The sequence below is a fragment of the Oreochromis niloticus genome, linkage group LG22, assembly GCF_001858045.2.
Source record: "Oreochromis niloticus isolate F11D_XX linkage group LG22, O_niloticus_UMD_NMBU, whole genome shotgun sequence".
In the NCBI taxonomy this organism is placed as follows: domain Eukaryota; kingdom Metazoa; phylum Chordata; class Actinopteri; order Cichliformes; family Cichlidae; genus Oreochromis; species Oreochromis niloticus.
In genome coordinates, this window is record NC_031985.2 from 21,562,095 (window position 1) to 21,577,386 (window position 15,292).

The 15,292-nt window shown below is 39.1% G+C and overlaps 1 protein-coding gene and 1 long non-coding RNA gene across 2 annotated transcripts in view; one reads left to right on the top strand and one right to left on the bottom strand.

Moving 5' to 3' along the window:
* Positions 1 to 4,635: 4,635 nt before the first annotated feature.
* cibar1 (CBY1 interacting BAR domain containing 1) lies at positions 4,636 to 12,402 on the bottom strand. The gene is made up of 9 exons (XM_003444063.4): positions 12,217 to 12,402; positions 11,448 to 11,682; positions 11,278 to 11,346; positions 9,686 to 9,787; positions 9,367 to 9,372; positions 9,052 to 9,156; positions 7,582 to 7,695; positions 6,556 to 6,675; positions 4,636 to 5,026 (listed from the first exon to the last, which is right to left on the bottom strand). The coding sequence occupies exons 1-9, from the start codon at positions 12,246 to 12,248 to the stop codon at positions 4,907 to 4,909; spliced, it is 903 nt and encodes a 300-aa protein (XP_003444111.1). The 5' UTR covers positions 12,249 to 12,402; the 3' UTR covers positions 4,636 to 4,906.
* Positions 12,403 to 12,507: 105 nt separating this feature from the next.
* Positions 12,508 to 15,292, top strand: part of LOC112843576 (uncharacterized) — a 42,385-nt gene continuing 39,600 nt past the window's right edge. The window contains exon 1 of the long non-coding RNA XR_003216021.1: positions 12,508 to 12,555. This is a non-coding gene — a long non-coding RNA (uncharacterized LOC112843576). The remainder of the gene's footprint in view (positions 12,556 to 15,292) is intronic.

Here is a 15,292-nt window from a genome sequence, read left to right on the forward strand (position 1 = left end):
ACAGTTTTTGCTACTAGGCAAAATAAGCCTGATAACTGTTCATATTTATGACCCATATGAGTCCCATGGCTTATATAAGGAGGGTGCAGGAAGTGTCATCGTGGTTTGTATCTTTCAAATTTTGATTGTTGACAAAATTCTTCATTATTCTGGGGAATTTTAGACCTTGGTGCAAAATGAGAAACAAATAACAATAATGACCATAAACAAAGACCACCATTGGCTACCACGGTGGTCTTTTAGTCTGACCTCTAAAAGACCCGTTGAAGTGCCATGTGGTATTTGGCACCAAGATGTTAGCAGCAGTTCCTGAGCTGGAGTCCCAATAACACACCAGCATAGAATGCAGTTTTTCTACATTGTGTACAGTGTGCTTATTAATTTCCCGTCTTTTCTCTTCCTTTAAAAGCGGACGATTTCGACATCTACACAGCTACAGGGTTAAATAGATTAGTAGGTAGAGTAAGAAGCCAAACCTGGATATCAGGTCCAGCAGATACATGCGAGTATCTGAAGCCGTTTAGCAAACATGACTTAACAACTGTGTTATGCACTCGTATCTAAGGCACTTCGTTTCACCACGTCTTTCTATTGTTGCACTGTATATCAAAGAATATTTATTATTAGACTTAAATAATTCCATGTCTAATATTTACTTGGAAAGTGACCTTAAACCTTCTAATCTCAGTTTAAATCAAACTCTTAACAGGTTAAGTAATCCTTTCCGCTAGCATGGTTGGCCTTTTTCATACATATTACTTTTTGTTTGGTCTGTAGAAAAAGCACACCCACATCGACATAAATACCAGGTTTCCCACTTCCCCCTTATTCTTTTGCAAACAATGCATAGCGGGAATAACCAAATGACGCTGCTATCAGGCATCTGAAAGCAAACGAGAAGTCACGCTGACTTTATTGCCGTCAAATAATATTCTGTTCCAGAGTTGACACACACCAACAGAAGCTTACATTACTATACCCCTCGTGTAGAGCACAGTGATTTAGAGTTTTACCTGCAATCCTGGAATACGCGGCAGATACTGTACAATAACTGTTATGAGTTACTGCCCTTGACAACAAGTTCACTGCCTTTCATGTTGGTGCATAAATCAGGGAAATAGGAGGATGAGCTCCTTCTGTATACATGTAAACAAGACATTTGGGAGCACCTTGAAGTCTGGTCTCACAGTGGAAACACGACATGACTGAAAGCACGCATACAGTGCTCCTGTTTCCCATGAAAACTTGCTTAGATACATAAAAAGGCACAACACATGTATATAGCTGCGGGGGGAGGGGGATTCAGTAAGCACAAAAAGTTCCCTTAAATTACATTTTTAAAAAGTTTTTCAAACACAAGCGGTGCATTACAGTCGAAAAATAACTGGAAGGACTTTTCAAGGTTTTCTGGTCTCAGCAGGAGCCTTTTTAGGGGGGTCGACTACACTTGTAAGCATATTCAGTCAGTGTGCACTAATAGCAACGAGTCTATTTCCTTATTTAAGAGAAATCCATGTGCTTTGCTTTTTTTATCTGATGAACAAAAATGCCTGTCACGTTTGAGTCAGTGGAACCCTAATTAACACAACTGAGAATAATACTCATTGCTGCTTGTGCAATTTTTCACTGCAAACAAGTCTTAAAACCTATCATGACAGCCTTTTCATAAACATGAGCTTCCTCCTGTATTAATGTAGATAAATTATTCATCTCTTGGCATTTATCCGCTTTTTTAGTTCTTCAGTAAGGGCATGATTTATCCCCTTTGTCCCCAGGTGTGTACCTGGATCTATTACACTGGGTTATCTAACTCATCTCTGATTGGGCCTAAATGAGAATAAACAAATTATAAATGTTGTGGATCATAAACACTTCATTGAGTTTACCTCTCTCTTCATGGCTGTTTTCAGTGAATTAACTCACAATGCCTGTGTGAAGGCTGAATTTACTGGTACTCAGTATAGTTTGTGGATCCTCTGACTTTTCTACATATATTCTCTTATAGAAAAACCAAAACAAATATAGACACACAGCATTGCATGCTGGTGTGAGATCCAGCAAATGTGGCAAGATTTAGACTTCTTCGAACACCAGCAACACACAGCAGGTCTGCCAGAGAAACCACATAGTGTGAGACGCACTCTTTCTCACACATACACACACATGCACTGAGACATACACACGCCATGGCAGTGCTGTCAGTGAGTCAGTGTGTGAGTCACACTCCGGCTATGCTGCCTCTTGATTTTATAGCAGCCGCCAGCACGGCACTGTATTTAATATTCTAAACAACTGTACTGTAGGGCTGTGCAGCACACATTCATGTACGTTTACATGCACTTCTATAGATGTTCGCACACACGCGGAGACGCAGGCACAGACATGTAAATTACCTGCTCTATTAAAATATTGCGACACAATTGAGATCTAGGAGCTATGTTGCCACATACACAAATAAAGCACTCACTTTTGTGGCTTTTCCACTTCAAATACACTCGAGCACTGACAGAGCGAGGCACACTCATCATTGGGGATGACTGCAGATGAGTCAGAAGGAGAGAGGAGGGAATCCTTAGCTCTTTGTGCGCTTGATCTATAGGAGGCGCAGCCCTAGACTTCTGCACCATAAATACTGACTCTATTAGATTTGACCCATGAATCTTTCCCCTATACACTGTGTACATTTGCACATTCCTGAACGTGCGAAGCTTCAGGAAAAGGAAAATTCAGAACGGGTTGCAGCTCAGCTGTCAAACTGCGTCAGCCTTCTGAGGTGAAAAAAGTGAATTCCCACCTGTTCTGCAGTTGTTTTTAATGTCGGTGCATGCCAGAAGGACTAAATCACTTTACGTATAAATGCACTGCTAGACTCCATCGAGGCCTTTTAGCCTTTTCAGCCTTTTATTATTTTTTGCAAAACCTGTTAATCCCAAACAAGGTGGAGGCCAGAATGATTGAGTCATTGACAGTGTTGGGACACGGTTAAGAAATACATGCTGTAAAATGTTGTATGAAGGCTAAAAGCTAGGTTTTGCAGGCTAAAAAATGCATATGTGATGCCTGAAGCTAAATCCATGCACCACAGCTACAGACAAGCTTAAAAAGAACACAGTGTCTCCATATCAGTTTTCTGAGGTGAACAGCGCAGGTAACAAAACTTAAACATCACCCTCTAGTGGTGTTTAGGAGCGGATCAGCTTTTCAAAAATTGGAAGAAGCAGGGTTTTTTAAATACAGTTTTTCTTTGATTGACCTTTTTTGTGTACACTGAAAGAATGAAATTAATGTTGAGTATGGCAAACATCTGCAGAATGTGTAACAATTTGATGCTGAAACAAGAAATACCTGTGGAACATGAGAAGGTTTCTGGGAACTTTGACATGAAGCTTAAATGAAAGACACAGAATGTGAAAGTAACTGCAATGAGCCGTGCAGCAATTGACATGTGATGTGGGTGTTAAATTTGATAGCTGTGGCTCGGTGCTGAGGGGCAATGAGTCAGAGTCAATAAGGACCAGGAGGTGTGACTGACCTCTTTCAACTGTCCTTCTTTCACCCCACAGCCCTCCTCCTTTCTCTTTGCATCTTGTTGTTTGAATTGCTCGCCGTGTTTGTTATTCAACCTTTGTTTTAAGATAGTGACTCATAAGCAACTCTTGCCTACTTGTGTACCTTTGACTCTAGACCGAAAAAAGGCCGGACCCTGTTTTTCTGCTTAAAGCGCATGACTCTTCATGTTCCTTTCAGGCTCTTTTCTCGCACAAATCCTTGTCCCTTCTTTTGCTGCGATCAGGGAGTGGAGCCTTTAGGTTTATCTGCGATTGGAAAAGCTTTCTGACTCACTCCCTCACACAAACACACATTTTATAGGCGATGACTCATTGCAACGCAGGCCATTCAGATCCACAGTACACCAAAGTTGAACTGGTACGTGAGTGCGTTGTTAGCGTGGCCATGTTTGCAATGCCACACACATTAACCTTTATATGCATTAGGGTGCTGTTACGCGGAGGGCTCATGACACGCCACCTACGCAGCTTTTATCTCCGTCGCCGAGAAAATAAGTGTTGCTGTAAGGCAGGTTTTGGTCGCCCTTGTACTTATAAAAAAAAGTGTCACATATCATGTGTGTTGAACAGATATTGGTACAGATGTGCGATACGTGTTTGTGTGCATAAGACCAAAGGCAGAAAAGAATTCATCATGACACTGGCAGATAAGGAATATAAAATGTGTTGAGTGACTCATGCAGGACGGCCATCAGCCGACACAGTGGCAGACAACACATAATGTAACCCACATGCACATAATTGGCTTCATGAAGTGCCATATACAGAGAGGCACATCTCAAATTACACATAATGCACACATACACGGAGGGTTTTTTTTTTTTCAGATGAACACAGACAGTGCAGTGCAAAATGTTCCCGAACTCATTTGTACCATTTTTGCATGTCTGTGGAAGAGATGAGTCACTTTTAACTGCAGTCGTCACGTAACTACTGTCACTTAGACTGATTCACTCGCCAAACAATTTCTAAAATAACAATCAACCTCTCTGTCGACGTTTTTATGCAAAGGGAGAGAGGGTACGCCGCGCTCTTATTATAGAAAAACTGATTCACTGAAACAATGCAAAGCATAAAAATATATTTTTATTCTTAAATGCAAGCGACCAATAATGCACATTTTATTGTGTGTTATATAAAAGTCTAGCTAAGACAATAGGAGCCTGGATTACAAATTGTAGATCTTTTACAAAGCATCACGGGGCTACAACACTACCACTGCAATACTGCTCAGAGCAGATGTGTGATGTGGTTTTGGCAATGAGTCTGCTTTTGTTTTATAAATTGCCTTTTAATCTTTCTGTTATCATAAAATCAAAACCAAACAATTTGAGTGTTTAATTTTCATCATCTGTGTCGTCTTCATCCTCGTCAACATCCTCTTCAGATTCATCTTCATCCTCCTCCTCTTCCTCCTCCTCCTCTTTTCTCGTCTGACGACTACCAGCTCTTTGTTGCTGTGACAACAAATAAACAGTCAATGCAACTAAAACACTTGGCAGGTAATCATTAAGCTCAACTTCCAAGGAATCTGTTTTTTTGTTTTGTTTTTTTCAGTTGCGGTTATTAGTAGAAACAATGAAGGGTAGGTGTAAACACACCGCAAAGTGAGCTGAGACCACATTCCTCACATTAACTTCTCATGAGAATTGACTTATGTATTTATACAGTACTGTGTAAGTTTTGGGTTACCAAGTATTTCTTTGTAATTTGCTTACATAGATGAAACATAAGCAAACATAGATATATGAATGTTTGAACACACACATTTCCATATATGTGCAAATATACGTGGAAATGATTGTTTTTAAACGTGCAAACATATCCCTGTGTTTTTACCTTTTACATAAATCAAAAACAGAATTTGTACAGTTTTAACAAGCTTGAAAGTCAATATCTGGCATCTTTATTCTTCAGCACAGTGTGAACTCTCCAAGGTAACTTTCTTGTAATGCCTTTAAGTAGTTTTCAGGAATAGTTCTTCAGGCTTCTTGAAGGACATTCAAATCTCTTTTCTTAATGTTGGATGCCTTTAAAAAAAATCCACATTGCACTGCAAATGAGTGAAAAAGTAGCCAATGTCCAAATAAAAAACATTGAGAAACCATAAAGCCTGGAGAACTACTGCAAAACCACTGTAAAAATTATAAGAAAGTCTGGCTCCAGGAAACAAAAGTACCTTTCGTATTGTGTGAACGGTATTCCTGTAAGAATGAGGACACTTTCTCCATGTGCACTAACATGCTCTACTTTCAACTTTTCATTTTGGCTTCATCCTTAATTCAAACAGGGTCATAAATCCTCTCTTTTTCCTGACTGCAAATGTCTTTTCTGTTTAGCAGTGATTGCAATTTCTCTCAGATAAAAATCAAACCTAATCAGCGAAGCCAAAGTATGATCTCAAGATGTGACGCACCACATATCTGAGGCATATTCTAGTGACAGCTGTGTACAGCAATCTGTATCTGCAAGTTCCAATATGGGCATCTGTAGATACTGTAGACACTACATTTCAACAGACTCCATGAGACCCACGGAAAACAGTTAATTAAAAATATCAAATTCTCATTTGCCAATTAGTGAGAAATTGTATTCTAGAATGCAACTATATAAAAAAAATAATCACAAAACAGTGCGGTGTCACTGTTAAGATCCAGCAGTAAAACTGAATGCAGGCGGAAATGCGTGATGTTCCTTGGATGCAATGTCATGGGTAACAAAAAAACAACACCGATTGATGGCCAGGGTGATTCCACGCATAATCATTGCAACTACTGATAAGACTCACTGTTATCAAGCACCAGCCTCTACTGGTATGAGGAAGACTTCTGAGCTCACAAAAGGAAGAAGGGAATTTTAAATTTTATCATCGCAATGAAACTTGTGCAACACTCAAAGCCAAAGGTGAAAAGGAATGCCATTACAGATACTTGTCGGGGAATTCTTGTCTCTGTATTGGAGCTTTTAATCACTGACTGTATCTTACCTGTAATGTCCCTGATGAGTTCAGGAAGGACCCGGTCCGATCAAGGGAAGTTTTGGAATTAGCTCGCACTATGTCTAAGCGTGACTGGTAGTCAGGGGGGTGCAGAGAACTCCTGAACACCTGCCAGAGACAGTAAGAGGTGCTGTACTTTTCTATAGAGACAAAAGTGAATGGAAGCAGCACCTGTACACAAGCCCACAGGGCATAGCAAACAGTACAATAAGGTCATATAGGTTAAATTCAGGGTATTTTATTTAGAGATGCATTAAAAGCAGGGATAAAAACACACAAACATATAGAGAAAGTAAAAATACTCTCCAACAAAAGTCACCGACAGCGATGACAGTCTGTTAATGTCACACATACCCTTAAACCAGCTCCAAAAGTATTATTTTCATAGCAAGCATAACAAACTACTGCTGAAACCACACCAGTGGCTTTCACTGTGTAGAAAACAAATTCAGCCATGGTTCTCGATCAGGATTATCTACATGCCTGTCATTGTGCCCGTTTCAGATGATTCAATCTCCCATGCTTTGTACTATGAGTCACTGAAAAACAGCCTTGTCTCGATGAGGAGTTTTGCTTCCATATGAATGGAAGGCAAATGATTCAGTGCAAAAACACAAAGATGAGATAGCGAGGGGTGGAGGAAAATAACACAAGGGCAACTGCAGGAGGAACCTTGCTCGACGAACATCATTGATCCTTTGTTTTTTCAGGACGTGCTTTCTCTCTTAAAAATAGTACACCAAACCTCTCATTAAATTGTAAACACAAGCAACCCAGTTAGCATGACTGAATGAATTGTGTAGTATTCAATGCAGGTTACTTCAAACGTTGACGTAAATTAAAGGGTGTGTGCATGTACGAGCAATGACTCAAAGAAAGATGGGTGCATAAGACCGTGTTATTTTGGATGTATTAAAATAACCTGAGGATGTACATAAATTTATGTACATTTTTAACCTCAGTAAGTCCATTTGGCTAAGGCCAAGGTCACTCTTGAGCAGAGCATCAACTTACCTCCAAGTCCTCCTCCTCATCCACACTTTGAATGCTTTGGTAGGCCAGGGTGTACACCTCCAAAGCCTTGGCGTGGAACGACATTTCCACTGTCACAAACTCACAAAAGATCTTCTACAGTGAGAGAAGACAGGGATATCAAATACTAAATATTTCAATATGGAACAGACTCTGAGCCAATTCAGCTGAACCACAAGTGCACTGTGACAGCAGACGGAGCACAGGATCAGTCTAGACAGTCCACAAAATCAGCTGATATCTTTCTACATATCACAGTAAATCCTACTTAGGGCTGTTTGGTTATCCACAGTTGCCGCACATGTGCAAGACATATTGCAAAAGGCCCTGCATTACTGTTACTTCTGCTTTTCCCCACCTTTGACATTGTTCATGTGCATGTTGGGATGTATGCACATGTTAGGTCATATAGGCGTGGTTACCAAGTCAAAGCAAATCTATCAAATATAAATTACTGCAGACAGCAATAATTATACTAATCTTCCTTTCACCAGAGTTATCCAAACCGAACTGTTATCATCATCATCATCATATCATAATGATACAAGACTAGTTCAATATTAATTAAACCAAGATTTGTACTATATATATGGTCATTGATTAAAATATTTACTTTAAATAAAATGTGCACTTTTTCTGTGCACTCAAATATAAAAATACACAAAAATATATTAAAAAATGATATATAAAAACGTAATGATCGAGATCGGTTCATGAACGTACGTCAGTTTTTAATGCTCGTAAATCAAATGCAATGATTGCTTGTTCATATGTATGTTACACGTACACATAAATACACACCAGTGGGTTATGGTTTTAACAACTGGCAAATTTTGATTTCCTGTCTGGCACGCCTTTACAATTCTACACCATTAACTGAGGGTGAAAGACGGTCACAACAGGGAAATATTTCCAGATATTTCCATGCTACGTCCAAAGAACCACGATCGACATAAAAGTCTGCAAGTAGTTGCTGTGAACAGCAGATGTGGCCATTTGTTACTCTGTAGTCAAGTACTGCTTGCCTGTTCAATCATTCCCGTCTTAATTTCCATGTTTACAATTAAAAGCTATCATAATTGAATTTAATATGAGGATTTAAGTATCTGACCTGTAACAAAATGTTGAATGTAGCGTCCTTTCCTCTTTTAGTGACCGTGTTAAACACTGCTCAAAATCACATTTTTTGGTAATTCAGTTTAAACTGTATAATTATGTATTTAGGCTTATTATTTATAGGCAGATCAATGTTTAAAATAACATTAGCTGTACCACATACAGATCGGGTCCGTTGCCATTCGGTCTTTCTTGTAAGTTACTCATTCCTATTGCATTTTACTGGTTTCAAATTTTTACTAATTAAATATGTTTTCTTTAAAATTCTCAACTATAAATGCTTTAATGCAAGTTTGAAGCCAGTACTTATTAATCTGAGGTGCATAGAAAGTAAACCTTGATGTCTTGGATCTTCTGCCTCTCAAACTCATCTATGGTCTCCTCCAGCTGCTTCGTGGTCCGTGTGGCATCCATGGTGGCTCTCTGGAGTTCACTCTCAGCCTAACAGCAAAAATAATATATATACATATAAAACTCAACACAAAACATACTGGACTAAAATAAGTCAGGTGCTGTGTCCAACTGGTTTGAGCTCTTGTAAAGAATTTACACTGTGCTTGCGAGTTTGTTTCTAAGTTTAATTCTGGAATGTTTTTTATATTTCTACTCATACATTACCACTGATGAAAACACATATTACACGGGACGCACCTGAGACTGAAAGCTCAGTCAAGGAAACTTAAGAAATATAAGCTTGTCTGTTCATTCTAATTCTGCAGGTGGCTCCTGTACAGCACTTGTTACCACATCACAGGAATTTGCCATTTGCAGGTAAAACTCTCCAAAGTTGACACGACAAACATTTCAAACAGCTCCAAGCTGATGTCTATAACTAACGAAGAATTGAATTGATATTAGCAGGCATCCATTTGATTATACATACAGATGGCTGTTGTAACACTGAAGCCTTTTTGTCAATCTGGTATCAGAGAGAGATTTAAAGAACTGAAGAGAAACAAGTCAAGGATACAATGATCTGCCTGTCTGAGGGGTTTCTCTGCCTGGTCCTCTCGAGCTGAGCCATCTGTTTGGCTTCTCTGTCTCTGGCACTCTGAGTAGTCTTCAGATCCTCCTGCACAGATACACAAATACGCAGAAGTTATCAAAATAATTAATAATGGTAGCGTGTAATGCACAATTTGCTAAACATGACTTAACATATAGGAATTTGGTGTGAATCAGTGAGGATCAGGATCTCCAGTAGATCCTGTTGTGCAAGTTTTTGGTTTATCTTCAACTGTACTGTCAACCATAGCTTTTTAATTGCTCTGTGACTTTAGTCGTTGAATATATTGAAGGAAAGGGCACATTTTTAAAAAAATTAAAATGAATGAATGCATGCAAGAGCAGAATACAAGTAAACACACACACACACACACACACACACACACACACACACAAAGACTAAAAGCCAAACAAGGCAAACATTTACTTAAGTCAATTTGGACAGTAGTGTCCAAATTGTCTGTGAAGTACCACAGGATGTCCTCTTGATATACTTTAAAAAAATAGTGGTTAGCAGAGTGCTGGCAATGGGTCAAAGTGGCTTGAAGAGGTAGCGATATGTTATCATTAAGACAATACTGCCCTCATGTGCCTTTGCCATAGTAATGACACCAACAGCAAATTGATCTGCGTCCCTCACTGCCCCCTAGGCTCCTTTATCCAGGCTTACTTGTTGTTCCTAGAGTATTTAAAAGTAGAATGGGAGGGAGAGCCTTCAGTTTTCAGGCCCCTCTTCTGTAGAACCAGCTTCCCATTTGGATTCGGGAGACAGACACTATCTCTCTTTTAAGATTAGGCTTAAAACTTTCCTTTTTGCTAAAGCATATAGTTAGGGCTGGACCAGGTGACCCTGAATCCTCCCTTAGTAATGCTGCAATAGACGTAGGTTGCCGGGGGATTCCCATGATGCATTGAGTTTTTCCTTTCCAGTCACCTTTCTCACTCACTATGTGTTAATAGATCTCTCTGCATTGAATCATACCTGTTATTAATCTCTGTCTCTCTTCCACAGCATGTCTTTATCCTGCCTCCTTCTCTCACCCCAACCGGTCGCAGCAGATGGCCCCGCCCCTCCCTGAGCCTGGTTCTGCTGGAGGTTTCTTCTTGTTAAAAGGGAGTTTTTCCTTCCCACTGTCGCCAAAGTGCTTGCTCATAGGGGGTCATATGATTGTTGGGTTTTTCTCTGTATCTATTATTGTAGGATCTACTGTACAATATAAAGCACCTTGAGGCAACTGTTGTTGTGATTTGGCGCTATATAAAATTGAATCGAATTATTCATTTAGCGACACTATTGCTAAATTTGACAAATTTACTTATGAATTTGTGTGTAAAACTTTGGATTTTAACATGCAAATATGTGACAGAAAAAGTCACAAAAAGGCACTGAAAAAATTCACTAAAATCCCCGTTGGCCCTGTGACAACCTGGTTACCTGTCCAGCTTGTACCCCAAATCCTGCTTTATGACAGCTGGGATAGGCTCCAGCCCACCTGACTGGATGGATGTGTGGTTCAAATCAGTGTCAACATGACAGCAGGCTGCAGTAAAACTTACCCTTTTCCGTTTCACTACAGCTCCATAGCTTTTTAATGGCTCTATGATTTTAGATTCAAGTCGTTCCACCTGCAAGACCAGCTCTGCATTAGTTTCTCTTCTACCCATTATTTAAATTATGGATATGAACATGAAATAATGATTGAAGGTAAGGATTCAAGGAGGTCCACCTGAGCTTGACGATAATCTTGAATCTTGGCCAGATGGTCGGCATACTGCTTCATCCCCCTCTTAAGGCTTGGTGTTTCGGTGTCTGCATACAAGCCAATTTCCTGGACCAGAAGGTCTGCCTTGTCTCGTACCTTGGCTGTCTTACGGACATAGGCAGCAAAGAGTTGGCACATCTGTCCAAAATGTTTCTCCACATTGGTGATGTTCTCTTGGATCCTCCTTGTCTGGTTATCCCTGGAAAGGATAAAGGAGAACATCAACAGCAGTAATCAAACATAATTTTATAAAGGGTTTCATATATTTGAGTAGGGAAAACGATAAACGTCTATTTTGCACAAGGCCTGTGAAAATTACTTTTTGCTGTTTCATCTAAATGCAAGTAGCAATCCATAAAAACATCCTGTAAATGCGATGCATCCTTGCTTGTTATCCTTCGCTCCATTACTCTTGGTTATACGGTCACTCAACCAGCTACATGCAATAAAACAGCTAAACTAGTAAATGCGCTGTTTTAGTATTATAAACACATCCCCGTTTAGTGAATAGTGACTCTATAGCTATATAGCATCACTAACTATGACTTAACCGACGAACAAATAACTCGTTATGAGTGCAGTTTATCAATGAGAAGCGTGACGACACAGGTTAACTAGTTAACTGCTAGCCTACCTTTATGCATACACAGTATGTCCGTTTATTTTTTTGCTAACGTTAACTCTCCCCACCAAATAACACGGGATGTGTTTTGGCGGGTGGGATCTTTCTTACCTCGCTCTCGCGTCAGGCGTACGGCTCATCATTGCAAGCACACAGTGTGAAATATGTTCGAATAGATCCGCGTTGACAGAATCTCTGATTTTACGTTAGCTAGCTATCTATGAACGCTCTTTTCTATCAGGCAAGCACGCCAGCTGGCCGTTTCCATGGAGTCCCTGGAGCGTTTCCGCTTTAGGAGTGCAAAAAGGAATCCTGGGAGATGGAGTCGTTATAGCTGTAAGCTCTCCATCTTTGTCTCTCTTTTTTATTTCTGTCCTTTTCTTTGAAGTCACTGAAAAAGTTGCTTTTTCTTTACAGCTACAGCTTCTTAAGATGACGGAAGATGGACAGGTATGCAATAATGTCTAATGTAATTATCTACTCTATCTATCACAGGGATGACCTATAGATAGATAGACAGACAAACAGACAAACAGAGGCAACACTGTTAAAAGTACCGCAGACCCACACGATTATAATGTGAGATGGCGCAAAATTTTATATACAAAACTGATAAAATGATGAAAAAAAGTTAATGAAAAATAATATTGTACAAATTTTTTTTTTTAGTAAACAGTAGTGCAAATAACATTAACAAATTACACTATTACACTAGGTTAAGAAACAACAGCACAAAGGAATAACACGGAAATGTGTGCTGCATCCTGACATGTGTGTTCGCCTGTCATAAAAAAGGGAGTTGATGTAGGGTTTTATAAAGAACAGTAGGAAAGGATTTCCTTAAGTGTTCTCAGTGTCAGTCTTTTTTGAACCAGATATCAAAGGGTATTTATTTATTTATTTATTTATTATAATGCACCTTTCTTACACAGCCTAAATTCTGCTGTCTCTGAATCATAAGGTTTGAATGCTTCAAGACTGTATAATGCATATCTGTATAATGCAGTGTCTAACTGAGACAAATGCCTCTTATTAAAACAACAATGATGCATTTTTGTATGAATACCTTGTCATCATAACCATGAAATTTTTAAATATCCATCTGTTTCACTTTAGGATTTCTAACATAGTTTTGATGAACTTGAAAACCTAATGTTTGTGCATGCTTGGTAATTTGTTCCCCGCTTTCTCCTACAGCAACATGGGCTGGTACTAACAAAAAGCAGCTTTTTAATCTCATTAATATATGTAATATTGTGCTGTACTATTACAAATATTAATAGTATTGCAATAATAGTATTTCTTTTCTTTGTGTTAACAGTGCCAAATTCCTTCCTCTAAAATCCAAATATTTGGCTGCTCTCCATCGGTTTCCCAAATAGATTAAGGTACATTGCAACAAAAAGGGCCACAAATAGTCATTTTCAACAACAGCTTGACTATTTTTGAACTGGTGCCAAGAGCAGACTTTGTGATCACTGAAATGAATGGAGGCCTCATTGTAATTCCCTCCTCTGTGTTTGGGAATGCATGAATGTCACCAGCTGCCACGTCTGCTCCTCTGTGGAAAATGTCCAAAAACCTTAATTATCACGCTTAATCATCCATGGGATTGAAGCAGGGGAGATCCCACTGTAACAGATTGGAGATGTAAAACACGGTCATTGCATTGAGCTGTGTGCCTGGAATCCCAAGAGAACCCAGTTTATCCTCTCCAATACAGCTGATGTTGGTATAGATTAATTTTTTTTGTTAAATGCATCTCATAGAACCTTCTCATTCTAAGATTGATGGTTTCTAGCATCTGGATTTTTTTTTTTTATCGGTCTAATGAACATTTAAACCCATTTCTTTTCTGCAGTAAAAAGAAAAGCATTAGTATTGCTTTTATTCCCACATATAAGGATTATTTTTGATTGAACAGCATCAATCAATCATTTTCTATCCATTCCTGTAATTCCAACTGTTGTGTGTGAGAGTGATTAGTGTGAATCAGTGTGATTGTTACTGGGTGTGTGGATGTGGACATTAAGGGGAGCTGGGGAGTTTTTTGGCTTGTTCAGCAATAATCTTTTTAATTCCATTGGAAGAAAAATTGTGACTCACTAGGATTTATTTCTCATATAATGTGGTCTGAATGTCATGTAAGGTCACAGTCATCAATAAACACAACCAGGTTAAACCACACATAGACAACTGTACCTTTTCTGTACACTGTTTTGGGTATGAAGATGAGATTGGAAAAGCTGCACTCAATCAACTCAGCAAAATTCCTAGGATGTCAGATGAAGTAGAAATTCTGGACTGCTGTTATTCTCCCACATCATGCATGTCGTCAAGATTGCGTCATGTAAAAAGAACCAGAGATTAAAAGGAAACACCTTCAGAAATACCAGTAACGTGCTAAAATCTCTATTTAAATATTTAGCCAAAATTGCAAAGCAGCATTAAAATCTGAGTGATAGTGGAAGGAGCACTATGATTTGGATCAGGGTCTGAACAAAAAATTCAAAACTGTGTCAAGAAGTCCTTGAAAGGGCAGCTGATGCACTGCTGTGACCTAAAGAAGACTGTTCAGTTCAGACTTGATTGTAGGATTAATTCCTGTACAAGTCTATAAACTGCTAATTGCTGCTGCAAAAGGAGGATCTGGACTTCTTAATTTGAAGAGGTATTTATTTTCACCATGAGCACTGTGTGAAACAAAGGCATAAAAAGTATAGGTGATTATTTCATCAGCTTAAGCTTGATTTAGACTTCTGGGGGAAAACATGTCTGAACTTACGTCGTAACCAGAAACTCCTTTTACGCCCACACTACAACCTTCCACTTCATTCAAGTCACTCCGGCGTCGAGATGTGTAGTTACAGTTCTCAAAAGGTGCACATCAGGTTATGTAGAAGGTTATGGTGTAGGGTTAAAAGAAGTTTCAGTTAACGTCATACGTTAAGATGTAGATTTCTTGCTGAAGCATAATTCAAGCATTAGCCCATCACTATATTCAGATGAAAGTCACATCTCATTTTATGAATATTAATTCTGAAATGTTGGTAGTCTACATCTACGGCCACATTTTCTCTCTCTTTATTATTTGATAATTAAGTGGTACACGTAAAGCAGCATTTCTTCTCCTTCTTTTAAGTGTGATTGCATTATTCATCCACATGATGGCACCCCACTTCCATTT